This window comes from Leptosomus discolor, chromosome 6 (assembly GCF_034619465.1).
Source record: "Leptosomus discolor isolate bLepDis1 chromosome 6, bLepDis1.hap2, whole genome shotgun sequence".
Classification (NCBI taxonomy): domain Eukaryota; kingdom Metazoa; phylum Chordata; class Aves; order Leptosomiformes; family Leptosomidae; genus Leptosomus; species Leptosomus discolor.
The window spans coordinates 22,748,254-22,775,903 of record NC_141396.1 but is presented as its reverse complement, the minus strand read 5'-3'; the positions used below and the strand labels follow the sequence as shown (position 1 = coordinate 22,775,903).

Sequence of the window (27,650 nt, the reverse complement as noted above, 5' to 3'; positions counted from 1 at the left end):
TAACACCATCCTATATAGAACAATGCCGTATTCTACATGGCCCTTATCTGAGACACAGGAACATCTCATTAGGGTCTGTAGCTAACTACAGTTCTGTGATCTCTGAAATTCAAAGATTAGGTGCAAGTATATATTCCTTGTGTAAGCACTGTGGTAAATAGTTGGGACAGGAAGTACAAGTCACTGTCAATATATGTAGAAGAATATAAATGAACACCTGATTGCAATTCAGCTAAAGAAAATAAACTCACGAAGTACTTTTACTTTCATGTGATATGACTTAGGGATGAATCATGCTTGGTTTACTTGGAGTCTTGGTTAGTTTTGTTGAAAGAGGACACTGGAGAAAGAGGGATGTTGTTTTGGGGTTTGGGTGTTGATTTTTGTTTGTTTTTGTTTTGTTTTTAACATTGGTGTGTCCATTAATGAAGAGAATTTAGAGTGTGTTAAGTAGGTACTTAAGGTCAGCTGGGAAGTCTTACATAGCCATGGTGAGAGCAAGTGATTAATACCTTCCTTTGAGGGTGTTTTGTAACCTTTTAGCTTATGTAGTGAAATGGGTAGTGAAAACTGAAGTAGTGATTTACTGTAATCTGCTCACCCTGCATTTACTAGCTTCTTTCAAGGAGGCATGGCTACAAAATGGTCCTTATGTAGTTGAGCAGGACTTTGTGGACATTTGGGAAATAGAGGCAATAAACCAGATAAAGACTGGTATGGTTAATCAAGGTCTTCCCCACCTGCCTTCTTTTTAAGTATGGATGCATAATAATTCCCTTTGGAAAAGGGCAGAGCAGAAGTTCTCTGTCCCTACCTGGCACAGTGTTGGGCATCCTGGAGATGACAGTAATTGTATGTCTGCTTCTACTTTGGATGTTTTGTCTGCCAGCTTTCTGCTTATCCCTGTGTAGTTTGGTGAGAAATGCTTTGGGGAGAAGAAAGTGTTATTGTGTATATAATCTACTGTTATTTGAAGATAAGTATAAATGCTAGGCTTTCTGTGCCTGTCTTTTGGCATTGGTAACCCATCTGGAGATTGTTCCTTTCAATGAAGATACATACTTTGTTTTTTTTTCCTTTTTTAAACACTTTCCTGCCGTTCTGTAACAGAACAGTCTTTGGTTAGAATAACCCCCCCTATTATAGGTACAATTGTTTTTGAATTTGTCTATGCAGTCTGCCAGACTTTCTCCAGACATGGAAGTATTCCCTGAAACACTGATCTGGCTCTCTAGTAGAATAGTTCTCAATTTCCTAGTCTTCATACCAATGTAGATGAAAACAGTATGCCATTTCTGCCCCCCCATCTTTCTTCATGCACAAGTAGAATAGATCATACCCTATAATTTCTGAATCTTAAGAAGTGGCTTTCTAGCTGTAGTGTGCTTAATTGATTAAAACTTCTGTGAGAATCATCCACATCATGAAATAGCGTATTCTTTCCATTGTTGACTGCAGAGGATTGCAGTCTGCTTTACTTGTTCTTTTTCTGCTTTCAAACACTTTATCGCACATCCCCATAGCTGTAGTCTTCTAAAGATATGTAGGTTTATTTAGTCTGGAAAAGGCTGAGGGGGACCTAATTGCAGTCTTTCCCTACCTAATGGAGGATCACAGAAAAGACAGAGCCACTTCCTGGAGGGGCCAAGAGATTCATAGTCATAAATTTTTAACGGGAGAAATTCCAGTGGGGCATAGGGGGAAATTCTTTCTAGAGAGAGTTAAATACTGGAACATGGAAGAGAGAGTGGAATCTCCATCCATGGAAACGTTTGAAGTTTGACTGAACAAGGCCTTTGAGCAACCTGATACAACTCCAGAGCAGTCCTTTGCATGAGCAGGACGTTGGAGTAGGTGACCTCCAGAGACCTCTTCCAATCCAAGCCTTTCTGTGGTTCTGTGCTGGTTGATCTTGGTAGTTCTTAATCTCCACTGTGTAGTTATCTCTGACAAGCTAAGTGCTGCCTGTTTGTTTAAAACACCATCGGTTGCTCTTTAAAGTCCATGTGCGTGTGTGCGCATGCACACACTCTTCCCTGTTCGCTCTGTACAGTTGCTCTTTTTATGTACTTGGCTGGCTCAGGTGACTTCTATGCTGACACATCTAGTCTTAAACAGCAGAATTCACTCTGACAGACCGTAGGCTTGGCTTTCCAGTATGTTCCAAAAAATGAGGGAGCAGGGAAGGGAAGGACAACTTCCTTCCATTTTTATTTCCCCCTCCTGCTTTGGCACTTCATCTCTGCTTGAAACGTGAAGTGAATCTGCAGGATTCTGCTGTTCCCTAGAGCATGTCATTATCCATTTGAAGGAACCTAGCAGGTGAAGCTAATATATAAGGAGCATTTCTTTTTCTCGGACTCTCTCAAATGCACACAGTTGTGGATGTTTGTACTCAACAGAACCAGTGTGAAATTTAGTCACAGCCACAGCATGTGTTCCAATTTTCCAGGGAAGCTTTCTCCCAGCTGTGGGTTAACCCTTTCTCCACTTTCTTTTCTGCCTCTCCAGCACTTTGGGAAATTTCATGGAGCGGTTGCTGTGACCGAGGAAGCCTTGAGAGCTGGAAGAAGAATTAGATCTCAATGGTCATATTGGGGAAGGGAATAAGATTAAGTAAGGTTGGATGTTGATGTGTGTAGGAGATTTTTTTTTTTTTTTTAGTGTTTTTAAAACGATTGAGACACTTGTGTTTCAGCAAACTTGTTACACAGTCCCTGCACCCTTCGATTTTTGCCCTATGCCAGTGTCAAATCTAAACTGAAGTTAAACTGCTGCCAGTAGCCTATAGGTGCAGCTTACCTACTGTAGGTGCTGCCATACTGTTGCAAAGGTTCTTACTCCAGTAAAGCTGCATTCGTCTCAGGAGTTTTGCCATTCTAATTCCCAGGCTTAAATTACATTCTTAAGGGAGGTGGTACAGGTGCTCTATTGACCAGGGCTAAAGGGTGTGCTTTTCTTTTGAAGCAGACCGTTGTGCTAAGAGCTTCCTGTTTGTAGAAGGAACCTGCTTGTAGGTATGTTCTTGTTTCAGTTTTGCAAACACTTGTTAAGAAACCTGTTATAATGAGGAATAAATGTGTTTGACTTCATTTCTCTGCATGAGAAAAGCATATCTTGAATTATGTTTTTGAGTTATTGGTGTGTTCTTACGAAAGAAGGAAGCTTCTCATCAGTGTTCTGGTATAAAATGAACCTGCTGACTTTCCTCTCAAGAGGGAATGTGTTTTGTTTTGTATTTCTAGGTGTAAAATCCTAATGTTACTGTGATAAACAACCCTAATCTATAATGTCTAGTAATAAAGTGATTCCAAATCACACAACAATGTTGAGTCATAGTTTACACCATTCTTTGAAAGAGGGATCATCTCTCACAGGTGTGGAGACTAATGCATACTCAGCACTGCCCATAGGAGTCATCATGAGGCAGAGGGTGAGTAAGATACTCAGTTGTAGAGGGGACATAGTACTTTGTAGCACGCTGTCTTCAGCTGCTTTTTCTCTTTGGCCATATTAAGTTATGTTGTGGCTTCCTTTGCGTGCTGCTGCTCTTTTCACTCATTCCTCTGTTTGGATTCTTTTTGTACTGTGATTCAGTCCTTCACAGAGAAGGAAAATGACATCTTGAGACTGCCTGCTGCCAGATCACATCAGTTTCAACTGGAAACTTAAAAGCTGAAGCAGGTGCTGGAAACTGTTCTCCCTTTGGTCTGATTCATTAAGTGCCAGCCTTCAGCTGAGGAACAGGGAGGGGAGGAGACTTGATTTTGTGACTGAAATCTTGGACTGATTAATATTTGCAGTACTTGAAACATAAATTGACTCTGAACTTAATGGAACTTGAGGTGGTGCAACTGGGGGTATTGTTCTAGATCTGAAGTTGTGACTCGGGACTAAGGTGCTGTTTGTTTGATGACCTTAATATCTAAGCAGATGCCATGTCTTTTTATGGGAAGACAGGAGCAGCATGCTCTATTTCTGCTAGTTTTCTGGAAGTCCCCAAATTTGGTAAACTGGGGGTTTTTTACTTTTGGGTTTGTTTTTTGGTGGTTTTTTGTTTGATTGGTTGGTTTTGTTTTGTTTTTCCAATTCAGGCACAGCCAGAGCCTGCAGCTTCTGTTTGGAAGACTGTTTTAGAAAACCATGAATGTTTTCTAGAGATAGTTCTGGAATGAGCTCCTGCTTTGTATTTAATTATTGCTGCTGCTATCTGGTAGATCTGGGAAGGGAAACTCTTGACTCAGTGAATGTTAGAGTGGCTACATTCATAATGTACGATGTCAGAAGTTTTTTTTGTTTGTTTCGGGTAAGCACAAGTCAGGTTTGGAATAATTTAGGCAGGAAGAGACCTCTGGAGGTCATCTACTCTGATCTGCTCCTGAAAGCAGGACCAACTTGGAAGTGAGACTGTGTTCAGGGTTAGAGCCAGCTGACTTCAGGGTATCTCCAGGGATGGAGGTCTCACAACGTCTCTAAGCAAACTGTTCTGGTATTTGACCACCCTTCTTTAGAAAATGTCTTTCATAATGTCTAATTGGAATTTCTCTTGTTGCAGCTTGTCTCCACTGAATATCATACTCTTCTGCCTTCTTCCATTACTTTATTCCTATTAGAAGAGACTCTTTTCCCAAAAATATAAGGTAATATGAGAATGAGGAGACATTCTGGCATGTTTGGACTAGATTAGAGACTTTTTCATGTGCTATTTGGGAGAAAAGGCATAATGAGTGCTTCTGCTGTGGGCTTTTGCAAGGGCTAGTGTTGATTCAAATACAGCCCTGTAAGCCCTGGGGATTCTTGATCTGTAGTCTGTAATAGCGGTAACAGTTGTGGTATAACAGCAAGCACTGAGTCTTGAATAAGATATGAATTTGGATATTTGGTTTCAAACCTTGATCTAGAAATTGCAGTAGTCTTTGGGTGCAGGGTGTTTACTTCTCTGGTTTATCACTCAGCATTGACAGGTGGAAGCAGTGCTAGGAGGAGAAAACCCCACAGCTGATTAAGGGATGTCTGAGGAATGATTTCTGTAATGCTGAATGGGCATGAGAGATTAAAGTATTTTTGAAAGGTTTATCTTCAGACAGTGCTTAGTTATCAGCCTTAGCTTCTTGGAAACCTAATTGAGACATTACAGACCAAAACCTTTTTGCAGAAGCCTTATATTCTCTGGTCTGGACGAGGACTTAGGCGTAGGTGTTTTAAGAGCAAATACTAGCTCATGCATCATTTCCATTTGTTATTGGGGAGCAGTGAAAGAGTTAAAGTGAAACATAGGTTGGATTTTTTTAACCAGCCTTTACAGGAATAACTTTTGCTTCTGCTCATCACTGATCCTCTTGTCTGCTGCTTTTTTTTTTTTTTTTGGGGGGGGGTGATGTTTAAAAACATTCTTTTTAATTCAGTGTGATAAAACATCCGTTAGTTGTAAGTTGATTGAGCATAAAGTATTTCATTATAAAATGGTCATCCATCACTACAGGCTGGGGGCTGCAAAAAACATTAACTGTGCACTTTTGGCTGGAATGCAGCTTCTCCAGAATAATGCAGCTTCTGTGCAAAGTATGCAGCATAAAAAAAGAAAAGACTGTTCAGGAAAACAGGTGCTCGCCTTGCTCTCCCAGAGCTTTGGGATTTCATCCCAAGTTTTTGGAAGGGCCCTCAAAGTCCTGCTGTTACCTAGAGTTACTTTCTGGTTTTAAGCACTGGCCTCAAAGCTGGATAAAATGCTGCTCTGTGTCAAGTGGTTTTATTCTGACAAGGCAGTGAGAATTTTCTAGCTGTTTAATTGCTGCTTTTTAGAGATTTACATTTTCTTCCCCTCTTTTGTTAGCTTCTCTCAAAGTTATGTTGCTGGTTTGGTGCTTGTTTGGGTTTTTTTTTGTGGTTTTGTGTTTTTTTGTTTTTTTGGTTTTTTTTTTAATGTTCCTTAATACTGACACCCCAAAAGTGAGCGGCCAAGAACTGCCAAGTTGTTTCTAGATGTGGCTCCAGTTATTTCCTTGATACTTCACAAACTGAACTACTGGTTTTCTGTGTGGTAGATTATAAAGATTATTTTGATCTTAACTTGTGTTATACAGTGCTTGTCATATTTTCCTAGCTTAAATACAAACTTGAAAAATAGCTTCCTTCGCCAAGAGTCTTGGCTAACTTTTGGTTTTGGGAAAAAAGTGGAATGATAGGGCAGGAAGCTTGTATTGGATTGCTATTATTGTGAGCTGCCTTTTTAAGATTATTTCGAGATAATCTAATGGCACAGCATTTTGAACGGCCAAATGTGTCCCCTTTTAATATGAGGAATTGAAGCAGAGGTGAAGGGGAGCCAAAGAGCCCAAGAGTGTGGAGGGGAGACAGTGGAAGAGGCCGAGAGTAGACTGATTTTACCTATCTGTGATCAAGGACCTTCCTACCGTCTGATGCTCAGTTTATTTACATGTGTGTTTATATCCTGTCAAGAACAAATTCTATAGGTCTGGTCATGAAAATCAAAAGGAAATTCTGTCTTTGCCTTGGGAACAAATGCTGTTGAAGTATAGTGGTTCCATCCCAGAGGTCAAGGTGGCAGAAATGCTAGAGGTGAGAGGTTAAAGCAGAGTTGTGTCCACTGACCTGTTCAGTGCGAGTTGTGTATTTCAGTTGGAGAGCTGGGCTGCGTTGTGCCCTAAGGGGAGGAGAGAGGGATTGAAGAAGCCTACGTAAGTGTGTGAACCAGGGGCTGGCTTGAACAAACAGCCCTGTTTATCTGTGTGAGTTGAAGTTTTGTGCTGTGCTTTCACTTTTAGATCACTCTTGCTGGACAGCATGCAGTCAGTGATGGCCTTTATAAAGTTAGGACAGGATCATGCAGTTGAGCTTCTGAAGCACTCTAGTGGTTTCTTCTGTCGTGGGCGTGTACTAGATCAAAAACATTAGCAATAAATTAAAATAGATCTATTTGCACTTCCTTAGAGACTGTAACCACTATTCCCTTTCTAACGTATAGTGCTAGTGGCCGGTGTACCAAGGAGTTACTCATACTCCTTATACAAGACTGCAGCTCAGAGTACCGGTTATCTGTCGTCTGTTAAATGACTGCTTCAGAGAAGCTGATGCAGTAGGGAGTGAAACCATGGGGCAGCTGATGTCAAGTCATACTGTACGTGAATCTTTATTTGGGGTTTGCAGTCTTCCCAGGAGAGATATGGGGTGTCAGTATACACATGGACTCTTTCTGCCCTGAAAAACTTTGTCTAAATTGGGAATGTTAAGGATGTGAGCAGAAAAATTTTGTCATGGCTCGCAACTGGTCATTGGCCAAAGGTGTTGCAGAGGTAGCTTTGACTCAGTCTGGTGCTTCAGAGTATCATGTTGCCTCGTGGAACAGTTGCATTCATAGGCTAGCTGTACTTGTGTGTGTTCTGAAATAGTAGCATAAGTAGGATTTGTAGCATTGTTTAGACCTCCTAATGGAAGTCGCATCAAAATCCTGGATAAGTTTAGAGAACTGGGTAGAGCACAATGTGAAATCTGAAAATCCTAAAATTCTTTAATTTCTGTCACATCATCTGCTTCAGACAGTGCAAGCGGAACAAAATCAATAGTATTCAACCTTATAGGCTGTAAGAAAAAAGTGTTCATGGCAGGTTTTCTTGACCAAAACAATCCTAGCTTTGACTTAAGAATGCTAATTGTCGACTTCACCAACAAAGATCATCTGTAGCCAAGGAAACAGCCAGTTCAAGTTGAACCCCAAATGGCACCAAAGTCTTGCTGCTTGGAAGAGGAATCGTTCTGAACTACCTGTACCTTTTGTCTGCTGAAGGCATATAATTTCTATTTAACTAAGTATATAGATCATCTGAGTCTAGAGAAGCAGGCAGAATAGGAATCAAAAAATATTTTTCCACCTCTCACCTCTTAATAAACACTGCTGTTTCCTTTGAGATGATGCTTTGACCTTAGTAATTAATGGGGTTTGTTAATGGAGGCTGTGTCTTCATATTCAGATGTAGGTTTATAGTATAATGCTTAGGCTCCTAGCTGGTAAAGAAAGTAACTGCTTGTGTATTCCTCTGTTCAGGCTGAAATAAGGGCAACTACCTTTTTATGACTGTATGGAAGCCCTTCATTTCTTCACATAGATTTTTAGGTCATTTTGATTCTTCACAGAAATTTTATTGGTTTACAGTGGATGCATGATTCCAGGACATGGAAAAAAATGTCTTAAATGATGTTTGGGACTGATGTAATATTGTTTCCATGATGTCCATCTTAAGATATGTACTATTTGGTGGTCACTGAAGTTGAATTCACAGATCTCTTCAGTTGCAAAAACTGTAAATGAGTGTTACATCCCTGGCTTCTGCTTCCCTTCATGGACCATCAGCACCTTGTATTAGTAGATCACTCTAGCACGTAGCAGTATGCCAAAATTAATTTTTTTCCCCAGTCAGTTCTCGAGAACGTAATACTCACTTGTTTTCATCGTTCTAGGAATCAAGCTGCCTTTTAATGGAGTCAGTATGAATTTCTGCTTGTGTGAGTGTGTACGCACATTACTGATTGCTTCAATTATTGCTGGGGGGAGCGGGGGAAGTTGCTTAATGTTTTTACTGTTGCAGTTTCTTAAGGCAACAGTTGGATTAACTGCCACCAGGCCAGTTTCTTCTCCCTTTTGCTTCTGTTTTCTTTCCACTCCTGTAGGTTGGAAACTAATATTCCCATGATGTTTTGCACCCTGCTCTGCCAGAGGCTCCCACTTTGCATCTATGATAACTTAGTGATTTGGTTCTTGAGCTCTGGACAATTGTGTTTTGCCATTAGCACTTGGGAATTTCACTTTCTGGTAATAACATGGCGAAGCACAATGTCTCCTGGATTAGTTCAGGTTGGATGGAAGAATTTGTGTAAATCATAACAGCAAGGTACATCAAACCTTTGAGAGATTTTCGTCATTAAAAGATTCTCTTTCCTCTTGGGCCATCAGGCTTTTCTTCATTTCATTCTTCGGATTTTGTCTGTCTCACTGATGCCTTTTAGATTCTCTGGCAACACAAGAGATGTCTTGGCTTGTTTGGGATTTGTTGTTCTTCAATTTTCTTTTAATTTTTCCCCTTGGCACTCATGGGCTTCCCTTGAGGAAGGGGTAAACAGAACAGGGTAACATCCAGACAGCTAATTGATGATAAAACTGTAATCTTTTTCTCCTGCCTCTTAGAAATTGTGAAGCTTTCCTTTACACAACAGGGTGAATTTGCAATGAGAGCGCTATTCATAGTGTGGTAGACACACAAAGCTGTGGAGAATTACTGTGCTTTAAAATACCAGGGAAGAAGTTTTAATTTCTCCTGGGCTTTTAAATTGCCTATTTAGTTTGGGCCTGGTACCGTGCAAGACGTGTAAAATATCATAGTGAAGCAAGTCCAGTGACTGAGTAGAGTTCTGTAGAGTGTCACAACCTAATTGCTCTTCCTTCGACATGTGCCAATTTCTTTTAGAGAGGAAAAAGAATGCTTAGACTTGACATACATCAAACTTGTGCTGTCAGTAAGATGGACGGATCAGTCCATCCTCTGGACTTGGCCGCGTGCAATGCAATTCCCTGTAGGTTTCATTTAGCCTAGTCGGCCTTGTTAGAGTGGTCGTGCTTTCTTTCTCGTATTAGGAGGGAACCTTGGGAAACCTAGCCCTAATTCACAACAGCAGCAAGATCAATAACTATCAGTGTTTGGTCAAGGGCAGATGAATTTGTCATGGGATGACTGCTTTTTGCTTTCGTTTAGTTTGGTTTAGTAATTTCATTTAGAGTTGAATGTCATTGGATCAGAGGAGTACCCGTGGGTTCTGAAGTTCAGAGCTGGTGCAGGTTCATCAGAAGAATTGGCTGTTGTCATGTATGTGGTGATTTTTCTGTAAGAAATCTTTCAAAGCAATTTCATCTGATTCTAAACAGAGACAAAAGGTGAAGCTTACCTGCATTTTACTCACCCTGTTGTTACGGAATGTGTTTTGATTTTTTTTTTTTTTTTTTTGAAGAGTAGATGTTAAACTTCCAGTTACCTGGGAAACTCACTGCGATTTAGCTTACCGATGACTTTTTCGTTATAGGTGCATGGGAAGATGGATTTCTCTTCCCTGGAAGTTGTTCAGAGCTTGTTGTTAAGTAACTTCCACCCATGGGGAAAAAATGCCTTCAGAAAGGGGTAGGAGCTCAAGTCAATTTTTGTAGAGCTATTGAGGAGTTTGGTTTTCTGGAGTAGGATTAAGTGCCATTACAATTGGCACTAACAGTTTAGAGCTTGCATCTGTCTGAAAGAAGCCACAAAAGTAGTTGTATATTCCAGAACCTATCAGAGGCTCAGGTCAGCTGTATTCCCCCTCGTCCCTTCCCTGATAGCAGTCTGACTCTGTAACAGAGGTGAAATTTTTTTTTAAGTAATTCTGAATTTGCATATGTGTCTTTGCAAATCATGGGTCTTCATCTAATCTTTCTCTGGAATGTGCTAGCATAATTAGGTGTTGGTCTAATGCTCCTTCTCTAGTATGACACAGGAGGAATAGTTTCTAGAAAACAAGGATGGATTAGCATTGAAATTACACTTAAAAGTAGATGGATATTACTGTTTACACTGGCAATAAACACACTCATGAGACCAATCTGGAAACAGTAGGCTTTTACTATGTGGAGTTAATTGACTTGTTGCCTTTCATCAGAATAGTCATGTCCTTTCAGAGGTGTTCAGGTCACAAGGTGGGAGGAAATACAGGGTGGGATTCGTAGCAAGGTCTTCTCCTGCGACCTTCAACCTTGCTATGGCAAATTACCCCTCAGTTCACAGTTCACAAAGAGCTATTCTTGTTTTGGAGCAGAGCCTTTTGAATATAGCCTCTGACTAATACGTGTCAACCATAGCTCAGAAAAAAGTTTGTCAAGATGCGATTATTTCCATCTCTGCTGTCTCCTTGGTGTTAAGAAATAAGGGCAGAATTAAACAACTTTAACTTTTGAAATAAGCTGATATCACAACAACTTAATTTTTTTCTGCACTCAGCAATCTGTGCGACTGGCATTAAAAAGTCAAGAAGTGAGTAGTCATGTCTGTACTTTTAAGTCCATCTGGATAGAAACCATGAAAGCTTGCACTTTGTGCAGCTCCATGCTTCCTGTTGATGGCATTTGTTTTCCTTGTGAATGAAGTGAGTATCTTCTTCTTCTCATAATATCACTCCCTCTGGAACAGATACTACAGCTGGGTGAAAAGCACTTGGAATAACAGCGGAGGCATGGCTGGAGTTTTCAGTGTAATTTTGGCTGAAGATACTCTAGCAAGTACCTGCTTATGAAGAAATGCCCAGGGATTTTTAATGAGCAGTCAGAACAGCTGAATTTGAAACATGGCATCAGGTGAAACCCCGATAACTAATGGCTAACACTGGTGGGACTGTGAGTGCTCCTGCTTCACTGGTTTCCTATAGGAGACAGTATTTCAGTTGAGTTTATGCCACTCTGACCAGAGGGTATAAAGAGTCAAATGCTCAGTATGCATTCTGTCATCGTCCCCCAAAATAAAAATCTCAGTTCTGAGGGGTGCTTGAGATCTTGGCACTATGGAACAATCATTTGTTAAAGTCATGTTTAATGAAAGGGAGATAAACACATGAAGCTGGAGTGTGACAAATGAAAGCATTTGTGCCATTGTAATGAAATTAGGCAAACAGAACAGGCTTGACAGCTCTGGGTTCCCCCTGTCAAACTGCATTTGTAATTCTAGCCTTGCATTCATGTGCGGCTGTGAATGGCACTATTTCCCTCTTGATAGGGTGGGCCTGGGCCTCTGAATGACCATTTAATTCACAGGGAATTAACCTTGAAGAGTATATTTTACAGGCATACTGAGAAGTATTGCAGTTAATTCTCACTTCTCCTTCATTGGCTTGGATATCTGTAATTTTGGGCCTATGTTTACTTCTATCACATGTAAAGCTTTTGGTAACACTTGTTATAGTGAGATGTTGATTTCAGAGATAAAAAAAGCTTGCTTCCCACATCCCTACAGTGAGCTTGTATGCTGTGTTGTACAATCACAGCAGCCTTTCAAAATAGCATGCAGTATTTATGCATTCTGGAAAGTGGGATGTAGGCTCCTGACTCCTCAGTTTTTCCCTGGCTGTCTGAATCCAGTTCTCTTCGTCTCTTAAGAGCTTAGATTGGGATCAGACAATGATATTTTGGGGAACCTGTAGGGAATGTCAAATGGCTGCTCTTTTTGATGACTTCTTACTTACCAAGTTTAGTTAGTGGATGTTGCTGTCATTATTGTCAGGAAGTAGACTAGAGGTTTCTCTGATCATATTAGCTGCTAGGTCAGACTATCTAAGTCACAATCTGTTCTCATTTTAGATCAGAAAATCTCTAGAAATGTGCTATGCGTTAAACCATGTTGCAAGGGCTGATCTAGACCTTGTAAGAAAAACAAGACCAAAGCAGCAACAAAAATCCCTTGCAGGGAGAGATGACAGAGGATTCTTTTTGCTTGAAACCTTGACTATAGCAGGACTGTGCAGAGGGGAACATACGTTCAGGAACAAATGAATGCAGATCATCTACCTTAGCGTTTTTACACTTGTTACCCTACATTAATTGCCCGTTAGTGAACTGGAGTTAAATGTTGGACTGAACTTCATGGCTAGAAGAAGTCAGGGCATATCTATCATTGCAGGTGCAGGGTGGCATGTGTTCCAGTCAGTCTGGAGAATTTGTTTTGGAATGGTGAAACGTGCACCTCCTCAGCTCATCAGCTGTAGAGCTGCTGAAATTGTGGTTTTGCCAAGGGACCTAGAACCAACATGCATATGCTGTTCTGTTGGTGTTACCTAACTGACTCTATGTAAAGCAAATTCAAATTTTTAGAGGAACAAGTTAACTGTAGTTCTGTTTGCTAGTTTTGTTAATCTCTAAATTAACCACCAGATAATCACTGAACTAATTAAAAGGAATTTCACTTTTCCCTGGGATCCTGCATTTTGATCTGGGTGAGATTAAGCCAGTATTTATTCCAGCAGTTAAGACTTCAGAAATGTTTTTGAAAATCTGGAGAGTATGGCTACCCAATACTTTGACAGTTGTAAAAGGCAAGTACAATTTTGTCCTTTTTCTTTGTAACTTTTCTTCTAGCTTTCTGAGAGAAAGCCTAGGGACTTCTCACCCTTGGGTGAAAGGACAAAATGTTTTGGTGTTTGGTGGGTGAACTGAGAAGAAAGTCACATTGGCCAGAAAGGCAGCGTTTTCAGAAAGTGTTTTTGAGAGTGAGCCAGGAAGCGCTTGCTGGTACTTCGATTTTCTGTGGCCTAAACTCATTCAGCTCCTGGGCAGGAATCCTGAAGAGCTGGATTTCTGCTCTGTTGCAGTGTTACCTTTGTCTTTTTCTCACCTTCAGAAGAAAAGAGAATGCCTGTTTAAGGTACAGTTCAGTACATAAGCAAGGAGCGTAATAGCACATGCTTGAAGCATTGCTCTTGTCTGAGCTCGTCTGCCTTGGAGGGGTGCGTGGGATACAACTGAGACAGCCTTTCTGAAGGCTGGGCGTCAAAGGCCAACAGCTGCTGCATAAGAGGAGTCCAGGTCATGTGGTTTGGGTTGCAGTTGCCTGTCCTGGGGACAAATGATGTTGAAATAACTTGTCATAAACAATTTTTTCTTGTTCATTTACTCTGATTCGGAACGCATAGCCGATCCTGATAAGAGTCATTCAGGAGTGAAGAGTTGAACTGCCAGAGAAAGCAGCTTATGTGAGCGTTTTAGATCAGGAATGTGCCAACAGTGTGCTAACAATAAGAAACCTCTTCCGAAGGGGAACTGCTCCTGTACTTCAGGAGAAAGGGGATGCCAGAGGTCTGATGCACCTTGTTTGCTGAAGTGCCAGAACGGCTGGATGGGATTGCTGAAATGGGAGTTAGGTGCTTAAACATGAATTAGTTGTTTAAATGTCTTTATAGACATGTCTGTCTATGTGCAAATAATCCATAGGGTGAATGAAGCGAAGTACTGTGGTCTCAGAGGAATTCTGTCCTCATATTAAAATTGCAAGCCCGACGAGTTGGCTTTCTGATACACTGTCTAAAATATTCTTTCCCTTTTTCTCGCTCTCCATGCTCTCCATGCTTTGGGCTAGCTGAGCATTTTTGGGTGTAGTGCTGGTGCTGGTCTCTGCTTCCCTTTAATTTCATTGAAGGGACTTCTGTGAAAAGAGTGCGAAGTGCTTTCCAGCTGGTCCCCAAAGCAGCCCAAGCTCTTCATGTAAGACTATATCATGTTTTAATATAATTTTCCCTAGTCTTGAGTAGATGGAAAAGGAAAGATACTTGTAGGAATCCTTAGTGAAACTTTGATCTCCATGTGGACACTTGTTCAGTTCTAACTCTTGTAATACCCTAGGCTGAGGTCAAGCTTGCAGGGCTGGTGGGTTTTGAGGTGGGTTTTTTGTTTGTTTCGTTTTTTTCCCCAGAGCTGGAAGTAGTTACCTAAGTGGAAAACCATCCTGTGTTTTCTAGTTCAAACACTGAGAAATGTCTCTTTCTAGGAAATACACTTGGAGAAATATCTCTCTCCGCAATTCTCAAGTCTTTCCCTGGTTATGGTTTCCTCACTTGTAATGCTGGAACTGAATCTGGCAGAGCAAGAACCAGAGACTTGAAAAATCAGAGCTGCTTTTTTTGGAAAGCTTTTATGAAAGTTCAAGTATATACTTCCAAACATTCAATACTTACTTTATATAGCCTTTGTTTTGGCAAAGGAATTACTAAAGTTATAATTGATTTTGCTGCCCGTTCTTGGGTATTTTCAGGAGAACATAGCATTGCTTTTCCAGTTAGGTGCCAAAACAGACTTTATGTAGCGTGTCTGCTGTGAAGTTTTAACTTCCTGGGCAGAACAATTCCCTTTAAAGACTATGTTCTTACCATACCAAAGTATTGTGAAAAGAGCATTATTCAGTCCCTACTGTTCTGTGCTCTAGATTAAACTTGAGCTCTGGTAGTAAAAGCTAGTTGTAGTTACTGGTCTGAAAGGGCTGGCAGGTTGGTTCTGGACACTGCCACATTCAGTGTATAAGGCTGTGAAAACCGGGGAGAGATCGTCTGAACTAACTTTGCTGAGCTCAACAGGATTGAGTTAAAAGGAAAAGGTTGATCTTTTACTGACTTGTTTGCAAAATTTTTACTTAGTTAAAAACTTCCAAGTAGCTTTAGTGCCACTTTCAGATGCTGAACTGATACTTCAGCCAGGGAGAGTAATCTGCTTCAAGACAGTATATAGCAAGAATAGCTACAGTATGAGTGCTTTTCTGTGCTCCCTATCTTCCTATTGAAGCAAGCACACCCACCAAAATTGAGTTTGGCTTTGAAAAGGGAGATGGTGACTCCTGTAAGTCCTCAATGGCTGCAATGGTAGGGAAGAGCTCATTGTAGTAATCAAGTGAATACTCCTCAAATGTTAACAATTTGCGGTGTCATTGGTGTTTCACTGAAATTTAGATCTTTAGACAGTAGTTCTTTAGTGGGTAAGTCTTGCACTAAAGATACTATCTTCTTGTTTGGTATATTTTTAATATTTTTTTCAATAATACAGCACCAACTGTCCTGTCCGAAACAGTTTTACAGAGTACACAGTTAGTTTCAGAGAGATTAATGTAAAATGCTGTGTTACCATAAAAGCTAGAGTCTCTGAATGTCAGGGAAGCTGGCCAGAGTTGCTGTGTAATCAACAGTATGTGCCTAAGTTAAATCCTAATTATGACAAGCCATTTTATGATCTTCATGTGAGTTGGGAATTTCAGTTAGACTTTCAGTTAGATTCCCTGCAGGGGAATCTAATCTTTAACCACATCAAGAGTCACAACTTTAATTGAAAGAAAAAAGCCAAAATTTCCCCCGCTTTTGTAAAGAAAACATGTTTATTGTCCTGCAAATGGATTAGTGGAGAGTGTGGTAACCTACGTATCCTCTGCTTGCAAGTCTGGCTTCATTGTCTTATTCCACCTGTGCAGCTATGTACATCTGCTGAAGTCCCACTTTTCATACTAATCATGGTGCAGTTTTTCCATCCTGGGCCTCACTCAATTGAAGGAGGCTGGAGGAATTGATAGGGTTGTGATGGTGCTGACTGTTCTATAGAAAGGATTAGTTTTGGGGAAGAAGAGTTTGAATGTTGATCCCTAGTAGTCTTACTATATTTAATGTTGTCCAAGTGCTTGTAACCAGACAAATGTTCTATAAAGCACACTTAAATAACATTGATGAAAGCATGTCTTATCCTCTGCCTTTCCATGAGCTATTGAGAGGTGACACAATTGTAATGTCACACCAGGATATTATCTGACAAATTGGGGGAGTTGTTCTTAAGCCAAAAAGATTGAATCATCACGTTCCTTTTAACCTCTCACAAGTTAGTGGTGTTGGCCTGATTTGAACTAGTGGCTGAAAAGTAAGAGACTGCGTAAAGATTTCCAAAGTTCCTTTCTTTTAATTGTAGTTTTGCCTTAGTTAACAGCAAAACTATTTCACTTTGATGTTGTTCTCCGTGGTCTTAACTATTTAAAACAAAAAAGCCTGCATTAAGGTTCCTCCTTTGCTTCCTCACCGTAATTTGTTACAGTTATGTTAACATGCTTTCTGATAGGCTTTTTACTTTGATATTTAAGACTTTTCCCTGGGAGCTATGATAAAATGGAATTTGAGTAATCTTAGAATCAGGAGGGCTTAGATTTTTTTTTTTTTAAATTTTTTTTAAAAGCAAAGTAGTTGAGTTATGTTGGTAGATAGAAAAGTAGCAGCTTGTCTAAGGATACAGGAATTACAGGCTTTTTTTCTCCCCCACCTCAAAGCAGCTCATATTACAGATAAGTGCAGTATTGGATCATCAAGAATATAAATGCCAGTGTTCCTGTGATGCTATTAGCCATTCTTGTTAACTTTTATTAGGAATAAAATGTAGGTTTCAGCAAGTTGAGCCAAGTGTTTGTATTTAAATATTTCTGGTCTCAGGATTATCCAAGTTACTTTTAGTACACTCATCTTTGCCTGTGTACTGGCTGTATTGTGGTAGCCTTCACCTGCTTTTTAATGTTTTTTTTTCTCCTCAATCCTCCTCAGGACTCCTCTTAGCTTGATTCCTGGTACTGGGTTTTTTGTTCGTTTGGTTTACGGTTTTGTTTTATTTGGAGGTGTGTGTGTCACTTTCCCTGGTTCTGGCTTTTCTTTTCTGTATTTCTTTTTCATTCCCAAAGCTTCCATTGATCATCTTGAAAAGTTTAGGAAGCTTATTAGTTTTTCTTTCTCCAGCTCAACAGTCGAGTGTATCTGCCTTCTTGTATTGCAGCTTTAGAGGGGATGCTTGTCCAAAGCAGCAAGTAGAGAAGAGTGCCCTTTTTTCTTCTTTGGTTGAAAGGCTTATACAAGTATCCTGAGAACAAGACCGAAGAGTTTTTAAATTTGTTTATCCTGTGGGTTTTTTCTGTCTTTGCCAAGCAAACCTCCAGTGTTGCAGAAATGCAATTCGTATTCAGGCAACTTGCTGCAAGAGATCCAACTAACCTGGTTGTACATTTGTACTATACATGTAATTGGCATGAGGCTGTACGTGTGGTAGGATGTTACAGAAGTGGCAGAAGGTGGGGAAGGGTCTTCATAGTTCATGTGATCACACAATTCCAGGAGTACTAGGAAAGTGCAACCATATCTGCCAGTTAATTAAAGCATGAATTTGGGCAGCAGTGGTTCTGTGGTGTTACAGAGTTGCTGTTACTATTGTTTCTTGCAATAGGATTTGTTTTAGAAGGCTCCAGAAGGCTGTTTTGAAGATCCTAAGAAAGTGAATTTCACAAACCATTGCTTTTAAAAACATATACATATACGTGAGTGGGTGTGTGTAAATACATATATATTTAAAAGCAACCCCGACCTTCCCACCAGCCTTCCGAAACTAAGCTATTGCAGGCCTTTTTCCTCTGAGATTAAGCTTGCTGTAGATTCTTAAAGAGAAAATTAATCCTAATGAATCAAGTCTAATTTAATGTCTGTTTAAAAATATTTTAACAGAGCTATCTGAAATTGAACCCAACGTCTTTCTTCGGCCTTTCCTGGAGGTAATCCGTTCTGAAGACACTACAGGCCCCATAACTGGATTGGCCCTCACCTCTGTGAATAAGTTCCTCTCGTATGCACTAATAGGTATGTTATGTGGCTTCCTGGGATTTACCAAAATGTCAACCAAATGCATCTCCTTGAGACGTGTCTTTGGCCAGGATATGTGCTTGCACTCTTAATGAGGAGATAGGGAAAATAAGAAAATTGTCATTAATGCTGGGGAAATAGGCATCTGCAGTTTCTTAATATCATACCTGCTGGTCTTTCATGGCTGGAAATGGAGCCAAAGCTTCCAGTCTGCCCTGGCTGCTATGTGTGCTTGTGGCCACAGCTAGACTGTGGTGGTTGCCAGCTGCTTTTTAATGCAACCTGAGCAAAAGGGCCAGGGAGGGGAGATACCAGCTTGGATTACAATGTTGTAATATACAGAAACACAGTAGAATTTATTTAGTTTTGTGGACTAACATTTCTGCTCTAGAGTGAGTATGTTTTTTTGCCCGGTCCCAGACCCTATCCAGTGGTGTGCCAGTACTCTTCACTTGTCACAGCTGTCATGGCAGAAACAGTTTTGCCACTGCCCAGACTTTCAAATGTGTGCATTCTCCATTATATTTGTGAAAGACTAACAATGTGCATGTGGTCAGTTCCCATGGCTCAGCTGGCCTGAGTAACTCATTAGCTGGCTTTCTGGCTGCCTTCACTGTGTCATCCTGTTGTTAGTGGTGCTTGATTTTGCTGTGTAAGTTCTGTTAGTACTTTCTGATCATACCTGTGTGAATTACAACACTTATCTATGTTTGTTTATATGTAGTCTAACTTGGATAAAATTATTTTACCTGTCTTCCTCCCCCCTGTCCCAAGTTTAGATTTCTCTGTTGTTTTCCTCCATTACATTGGAAGGGAACAGTATTGAATTTTTGGCACTGTTGTTTTAAATATTTTCTTCTTTAGAGTTAGCATGAGGGAAGTTCGAGAAAGAAGGGGCTTGATGTAGATGCGGACCACTTTTGCGGGAAAGACCAAAAATTAAAATGAGCAAAAATGGGGACTTGCAGAGAAAAAAATTTTTAAGAGTTTGATGAAAATTTAGTGTATCGAAACATTAATTAGAGGGCAGTGTAGGGTGTAGTTAAGTGGCAAAAAATAACTGAAATGTTGCACTATTGATGCTACTTCGTAGGACAATAAAGAAAGCCTGTAAAATGTTTGCCTCTGAAGGACTAAGCAATAATGCAAAATATGTTAGTTTCAACATAGAATGAGGAATGGACTCTTCTTCTGGGCTTTTATGGTCTGGGTGGGATCAGAACATCAGGTAGTATCTCATGTCCAGGCAAATATCTGCAAAGGCAACTGACTACAAATACTTGATCTGAGGCAGAAACAGGAAAAAAGGTAGTTAAGAATTTGTAGCCTTTCTCAAGCTACTTGTTATTTAGAATATTAATTAGGTCACTCTGGCAAGGGCACACCCCTGTAACTGTTGGTGAGCGTGTGTCTTGGTGATAGACAGTGGAAAAGACCCTTTGCCTGGCTTTTGTTGTGGAGCAGAACCTGTAATCTAAGACCTCTGTTGTTGCTTCAGGTGACATTCACAGCAGCCTTGTCCTTTGTGTGCTGCTCCAGATACCGGTGAGCCTGGGATTAGTGGTGCTGACTGAACATCTGGCTAGGGTTGTATTGTTAAATTAAAGCTTTTTGATCACGTATTTCTCTTAATGATATAAGACTAAAGGTAGTCTAAAGACTGTTTGCCTCAAGATAGGAAAAGCTTGAAACTGTTTTTAATACACAAATCCACTTCAAACTGTATGGAACAAGGAAGGAAGCACTCCAGCATAACCACAGTGGCAAAGTTTCAGTGTGGCTGGTATTTGTGGTGCATTTTGGGGCTGCATGGTTGACAGGTGAAACCAGCACTTTTTTCAAAAACATTATTAGCTGTGTCTCTTCTGGGAGTGGATGGCTTTTGCTGTACACACTGGGTCGAAAACCAGTGGGCAGTGAAAGGGCTAAACTCCTCTGATAATTATCTTTGTTTAAAATTATTTCTTTTCCTATTTCCAAAGCATTTCATTGCTAATCCTTGTGCTGTCTCAGATGTTTTTCTTATTCTGTCACCTGTCAGCAGGTGGTTATCTCTCCTTTTCAGGCCAATATTGCTGAGGGGTATGTTTTAAAAACAGTTAGACAAGAATGATTCTTGAGTAGCCTTTGAGACTTCTGATCTTTAGTAGTCTGAATTGCAGAGATCTGTTCTGAGATTATTGAATGCAGCAGTTCACTAATGGTACAGCATACAATCACAGCTCAGTTAGATAAAATTGATATCCACCATGCGTATGTTTTAGTAGGGTTAGTCTTACAGAGATTATCCTCTGCTCTGAAATAAGTACCACTGCTTCAAGAGTTATAGTTGATAAATTACATAGTAATTTTTAAAGTATAAGAAAACTGTGCTACAATACTAAATGCCTACTGATTTTTATCCCTCAGATTATTTCTCTACTCAGCAGTTCTGCGCTAGCTAGCCAGCTGCCAGCCTTTTTGGTGAGCTCAAACCTTAGCTATAGGAAGACTAGTGGCTGAATTTCAGAACTGTATTTTTTGTATTTTCCTCAGAAAAGATATGTGCTCTTTTTATTATCACAGCAGCTTCCGGCTCCATTTCTGAAATTAATTTTCCTTGGTGTTCCTGAAAACTACGTATCTGTAAGTCAGAAGCTGTTGCTCAGCTTCCAGTGAGAAGCCTTGCTGTTTGGGGAGTTCAAAGCTTGTTCTCCCCTCTACCTTCTCTGTCTCCTTGGTGTTTTATTTTAGTTCTATTATACGTGTTACTGAGCAGGCTTCTGGGTTTCCCTGATGGTTGAAAGTCTGGATTTTCTGCTTTCTGCTTGTTCTTTTGCCTGCATGTTGTGAGAGTGCACTCCATATGAAACGTGTACATCTAGAAAGGGTCTCCAGGTCTTTCCATTGTAGGTGGCAATGTTCAAACTGATACTTTGCTTCACACAAACTCATTTTTGTTAGTGATTCTGAGCAGGCACTGGCACATGCTTCTGTTTTCTCACAAGGGAACAAAGCATTGGATTGATCTTTTCTGTATCTTGTTTCTGCAAAGTAGAAGTATCTGTGCCTTTAATTGAACTCAAGAGGCTTTATAAATTGACCTGAATTTGTAGAGCTGTTCCAGGGAGCCAGGACTGAAGTAGTCAGGCGTGATGTGTGTTGGGAGAGAGGTGTGTTTATTAGTGTTGAAGGTAGGGGCTAGAACAGTGAAGCAGTAGTCATAAATCTGTTAAAGAAGCACATGCACAACTTGCATCTCCTCTTCACACAGACTGTTTATCCATAACTATGGCTAAATATATCCCTGTCCTGTTTTCAGCTGGGATAGAGTTCGTTTTCTTCCTAGTAGCTGGTACAGTGCTGTGTTTTGGATTTAGTATGAGAATGGATTTAGTATAAGCCTAGAGCAACTCACATCTACTGGAGGAGGTGACAGTGAAGTGAATCTGTGTTCTGCCTGGAGCAGCCTGTTCTGCAGCAAGTGTCTTTTTCCTCTTGATGCCTGCTTAGTACTTTCCACTGTAGTTGTTGAAGATGGTTAACAGTAATGCTAATGTAGATGCTGGCATTGTAATACCACTGGTCTTTGCCTGATTTAGTTGAGGCAATTTAGAATGATCCTGCATCACCATTGGTGGTTTTAAGCTATTACTTCCATTTGTGAATAGGAGTGCATGGGGGACTAACATGGCTGATTTTATTGCCTCTGGTAGAAGAGTTTTTAACTGGATTGTAAGCCAGTATCAAAAGTACACAGAGAAATGCCTTTGACAGACAGGCCTCTTATCTAATGCTTCCCAGTATCAGAGTTTAGTATCCTTGTTGAGTGCTGCTGCTGAAGCAGGTAAAAACTGACCTATTGGTCTTGGAACAGACTCCTTGATAGCTCCGTGAGGTTTGACTAGCAAACCGGGAGAGGAACTCACTCTCAACTATGCACATTTATTTTTTTTTTATGCCTGTGTGTGAGAGAGGGCGCTATGTCAAAAGTAGGCAAGGTCTGCTCTTAATAAGGATGTGTTAAGAGATGGCAAAGGCGAAGTGCTGTTCCTACGCAGATTCATGGGATTCTGAAGTACACTGATGCAATTGCAGTTTTGTGCAATGATGAGAAGTTTTTTGTCCTGCAGCCCCTCAGAATCCCCACAGCATGGTGAAGGCTGCTTTCTTTGAACCACAATAAGGGCATCTTTCTTTAATGCCTGGGGCTTAGCCCCTCCTAGGTGTGAACACAACTGGAGTCAAAGAGGGAGTCTGCAAAACTTCCCTGCAAAGTATACAAAATTTTGCTTGGTTCCTCTGTCAGCTTCATTCTTGCTGGAGTCCAAGAGAGAGGCCTCATTGCCAATTAATGAGGTATTAACTAATGTTTAGGTTATCTCCTTTCTTTCCTCATGACTGTTTAGGTAGGAAGGTAACAAGATTCTTGCCCAGTGCTGTATTGTTTAAGTGAGAATGAAATCAAAGCCGGAGGCAGCTTTTCTGAAGCCACTGTAATGTGGCACAAGATATGGTTACTAGCAACAGTCTCGTCCTAAGCGTTCTCCCAACTGCACCATTGTTTGTGGCTACAAAAGGCTGGAATGGAGAGAAGGAGCCTTGATGAATGATTGAACCGGGAGGCCTGCAACTCCGATATCTAAACTGTGATTGTGTCTGTCTGCTGTTTTCTCTGAGGAAAGCTACTGGTCCATTCTTTCCCCAGCTCCTATTCCTTGGGAGGGATGTAGAACAAAACAATTTTTCCTTCTCAATATAGTGTAACCTATTTGGGTTTTTTCTTCTTGTGGGAATAAATGTGAGGTTCCCTATGTTTAAGAGCTGTTTTCTCTTCATTCCCAAGGAAGAACTGAATGCATTTAGCAGCTGATTGTGCTATATTGTAGGGAACAGGACGCAGTCTTACAAGATAGCATCCAATACCATACAGAGCCAGTACCAACTGAACTTTAATTCTTTTCTTTATTAGGTTACATCTTTTCACAAATGTAAATAGACTCTTGATAAAGTCTTTCTGAAAGCTCCACTTCTAAAAACTTTCTGTTACTGGGAGGTGAGTTTCGCTCTTGTGGGGTCAACTCACTCCCAGTCACACAAATTAAGGAAGCAGATAGCAACAAAGTGTCTCTGAGTAAATGTCTCCCCACAGAGGTGGTAGGCTGTAGGTGGCCTTTGCCTGTCATACATTTTTATTCTGTTGCTCAGATCCCAGCCATGAGGGCACAGCGGAGGGGATGGAGAACATGGCAGATGCTGTTACTCATGCCCGATTTGTTGGCACAGATCATGCGAGCGATGAGGTTGTCTTGATGAAAATCCTACAGGTAAGTGGAGAGAAATGGTAATTACCATAATGGTTGCTGCCCATTGTGGAACATATCCTGTTACATGGAGATGAAGGGGAGGGAGCAATGTTTTGACTCTGTGGGAGCTTAGTGACTGACTTTATTTTTAAACAGATGGCTCATATACCTGTGGTAAAAGCTTTTCCAAATGAAAATAATTAAAAGCTGAAATTAAATGATTTTTAGATTAGGGTCTTGATAATGTGGTACTGTTCATGTGTTAGTGAGGAGTAAGCATATGGAGCTCTCAAACTTATTTTTGAGAAAAAGTCTTTGCAGAGCCAGACCTATGAACTGTACACGTCTTCAGTTTCTGTACTTTTGATCAAATAGCTAGTTACTGATTTTAAATATTGGGTAGCGTGCAGCATATCAGGCCTCTTTTAGAAGTGGGTTGGGAGATTATTCTTGTCTCCTAATCTGTCTGTTTCTTGAGCACAGCATTTGTTTTGAAATGACTCCTGGAAAACCCTTAGGTTTTCTGCTCATGGCAGTCCTTGAGGAAGCCAACCTTCTCTTGGAAATTCATGCAACTGTCATTGTACTATGGGACATACGTGCACTGTTCTTTGCAGGTGTTGAGGACCTTGCTGCTCACGCCAGTTGGAGCCCACCTCACCAATGAATCTGTGTGTGAGATCATGCAGTCCTGTTTCCGCATATGCTTTGAAATGAGGCTCAGTGGTAGGTTTGTTCATACTTCTGCAGTTAAGAAATTATTTGGTTTCCTCAGAATTAACTAGTTCTGTTGTGGAACATACAGCCGTGGAAAGCTGCTGAGCTTTATATTGCTGTGTCTTTCTACAACTTCATGAAAAATTTGTTAGGAGTTCATGGTAGAACTTTTGACCGTTCTTTTTTCCCAGCTGTGTGGCGCCACCTTGTGATTATACGCCCATTTGCAGTAATGCGGTGTTGGAGCTGGTTTTAATAAATTTGCCGTAATCTCTGTAAACAAGGCTCGGAGGGGAGTCTGCTTGAAGAAGCCTCTTGATAATATCACACTGAGTAATGACACCTGTGTTATTTGTTTTTGTCTTCGCAGAGTTATTGAGAAAATCTGCAGAGCACACTCTGGTCGACATGGTGCAGCTGCTCTTCACAAGGTAAACCTGCTTGTGTTTGCCTCAGCATTGCCGAGATGGCCCTCTAAGGACAGAAAGATTCCACACATCCACTTAAGGGCCCTCAGAAAAATCATCCAAAATGGTCATTATTTAGAGGTGGAAGGGGATGAAGGATTTGGCACTTTTCTCTTGGGCTGGCCTTGTCAGACTGCAGGGAGACAGAGGTGGGGAAGGTTTAAGCATCCTTTGAGGAAAGATGGACAGCCAAGTAATGAAGAGCTTTAGGACAGGGAACCAGCTTGAGCACAGAGAAGGCAAACTTCACTGAAAAAAAAGTGCTCTAAAAATATCGCTCCCTTCAGAAAAGAGGATGGGTGTTGAATAGCCACATGTTGATTTCAAGCTGAGAGCTTTGACCTGACATGTCAAAGATAATTTTGAACTCTTGAGCTCATATGTCTTAGACAAATGTTCTGCCCTTTTCAGCACTCTTCAGGTAATTAGGATTACTTCTTTTAAACTCAAGTAAGTTGTTTAACTTCAAAACTGTTTCTCCATATAGTGAGGTAATCATGACTTTCTCTGGATATTGTAAAAAGGAAATGTGCAAATATAGAAATACTTTTAGTCGGAAGGAATTGTAGTAAACCTGACAGCTTGTGAAACACAGCTCATAATTTTTTTTTTCCAGTTGTCACACTCAGTTCCATTGAGATCTCAGCCTTTTTTTTTTTTCTTCCCTCTGTGCACCCTGTGTAATGCAAAGCACTGGCAGAACCAGAATCAATCTCCCCAAAGAGGAGACGCCACATTACTTTTTCTCCAAATGCATATATGAATTTTATTTAGTTCTTATTCCTTACTTATTTTGTATCCTCTCCTCTGTCCTTCTTGATAAGGAGGAGACACCACCACCATCTGTGCCTGTGGACATTGGGACAGGGAAACAAGGCAAAGACAGCAACTGCAGGGGTGTTTTAGCCATCTTGCTTTCCAGAAAAAGAAACAGCCAAAGCTGTGCTGCAAGGCTTTTATCCCTTCAGCAAGCAAAGATAGAACTGTAAATGAACAGAAGGGAGAGCAGGGTGTGTGGAGTTGTAGAGCTGTGTGCATTTGTCATTTGGTAGCACAGGTAAGAGCAGGCTACCTCCTTTACTTTTGAGACAAAGGACTGCTTAGCTCAAAGCATTCAGCTTAAACTTGGATCCACTGCGCAGCATAATTGTGTTTATATGATGCAGAATAGAAGATGACTGTTGGGATTTCTACAAAGTTAACGAAAAGGGTTGCCATGACTAGTAATAACATGTACACTGCAAGAGTCCTGATGTGGATGACACTTTGGCTCAGCAGCTGTTTGTAGCAGCATCAGAGAAACCTGTTTTGAACCAATCTAATTAGTCCACTGCTGAAAACATACACTGTACCTGAAGGAAAAGAAACTGTACTTACAGAACCAGTAACAGTGAAAATCAATATAGCAAAACTGCTGTTAGTAGTAATAACATGCAAAGCACCTCTCATCTGTACTTGGTTTTTTTTATTATTATTTCCCCTCAGCAGATTTTTGCAGGAAAAGAAACTAAGAGTATCTTTTTTTTTTGTGGAGAAAACTTAATTTTGGTTTTGTAGTATCTGCGCCATGAGTGGGAAGACCAGTCTGTGTGTTTTCTCCCTTGTTGTTAACCCAGGAAAGCTTATGTATTTTCACTTGTTCTTTGTATTTCAGGTTGCCTCAGTTTAAAGAAGAGCCTAAAAGCTACATGGGAACAAACATAAGGAAGGTAAGACTCAGCACTGCATTGGCTGTTCTGCTCTTGTCTCAGGCTTGCACTCATCTCTATATTGTTTGTTTTCACACTTGTGTTTCTTCATTCCTGCAAGTCCCTAGTTCACTGAAAGAGCATGTTTAGCTGCATAAATGGACATAGCTTCGTTAATTCTGTGGGATTAAGCCCGTATAGTCCAGTAGTGAATCTTATTAATGATAGTACTGCCTAAGTGAGTCAGTCTGGATTCTGGGAACAGCCATCAGCTGCTGTGTGCTGGAAAACCCCAGCAAGTTGTGGGACCTGATGGTGATGTTGTCCGATCATTTGCTGTCTTCTGCTCTCTCTACAGCTTCTTCCTCATCTTTCTTCATTCACTGCAGGTCTAATACTGAGCTTTTGGGATGTATTTGTCCAGTTCTCCCTATGTAGAAAGGCAGCTTTTGGGGGCTGGTGAAACAGCATGAAAGCGTTATGAAATAGGGCTATCGTAGAAAAAGCTTTGGTGGCTTCTAGAAGGGGCAGCATTCTGTAGTGGAAACCTCACTTCACATGGGCAATGCCGTCTCTGTTAGCAGCCAAATCGAAGAGGTCTATTCTTTTTCTTCCTTTCCCTAAATGCACAGTTTTATGAGGGTGGAAGGTCTGGGCTTGTTCAACACCACCATCTTCTTCTATACAGGGAGGTTTTAAGGAGCTGGATTCAGTATGGCAAATACCATAAATGTGGCCATACATGATTAGTAATGTAACTATTTTTTAGGTGGAGAGAGGTCCACTGAGGAACTTCATATATACTTCTATACATACATATTCTTTATACTACATATAAAGAATGTCAATAAAGATACAGGATTCTACTGTTGAGAGCAACGGGATGGGAAGAGTGCTAGAGAAGAAACAATACTTTTGAACTTACGCTGAATATAGTGTTTATAGCTTCCACTCTGTTTCTGTTTTTAATGATTTGAGAAAAGTCACAACATTGGATAAATGTACATTTCAGAGCCGGTATAGCAGTGTTTTGAGAGATTGAATGCCTTCTTGGAGGAATCTGAAACTAGCTTCTTGTGTAGTAACTTACTGACTGCTCGTTTCCCTTGTTCTGGGAGAAGAGTGGCAAGATTTGTGATGCCTGTAGGCTGGCCTAAGGAAACCTAAAACAGATCAGGCTAATGTACTGCAGATGTCAGAATTTGTCATGATCTGTGTACAGAAGGTGTAAAGTGAAGGTGAATTTGAATTTAGGAAGGCTACCCTTATCAAGTGATGGCTGC

General features: G+C 40.6%; 1 protein-coding gene across 5 annotated transcripts in view; it reads left to right on the top strand.

Annotated features, from left to right (window-relative positions):
• GBF1 (golgi brefeldin A resistant guanine nucleotide exchange factor 1) overlaps positions 1–27,650 on the top strand; it is a 104,746-nt gene that overhangs the window by 39,243 nt on the left and 37,853 nt on the right. For all 5 annotated transcript variants that reach the window (XM_086466963.1, XM_086466965.1, XM_086466961.1 and 2 more), the window contains exons 3-7: positions 18,076–18,207; positions 23,398–23,516; positions 24,113–24,221; positions 24,583–24,643; positions 26,334–26,388. In XM_086466963.1, coding sequence (XP_086323089.1) covers positions 18,076–18,207; positions 23,398–23,516; positions 24,113–24,221; positions 24,583–24,643; positions 26,334–26,388 — 476 coding nt within the window. The remainder of the gene's footprint in view (positions 1–18,075; positions 18,208–23,397; positions 23,517–24,112; positions 24,222–24,582; positions 24,644–26,333; positions 26,389–27,650) is intronic.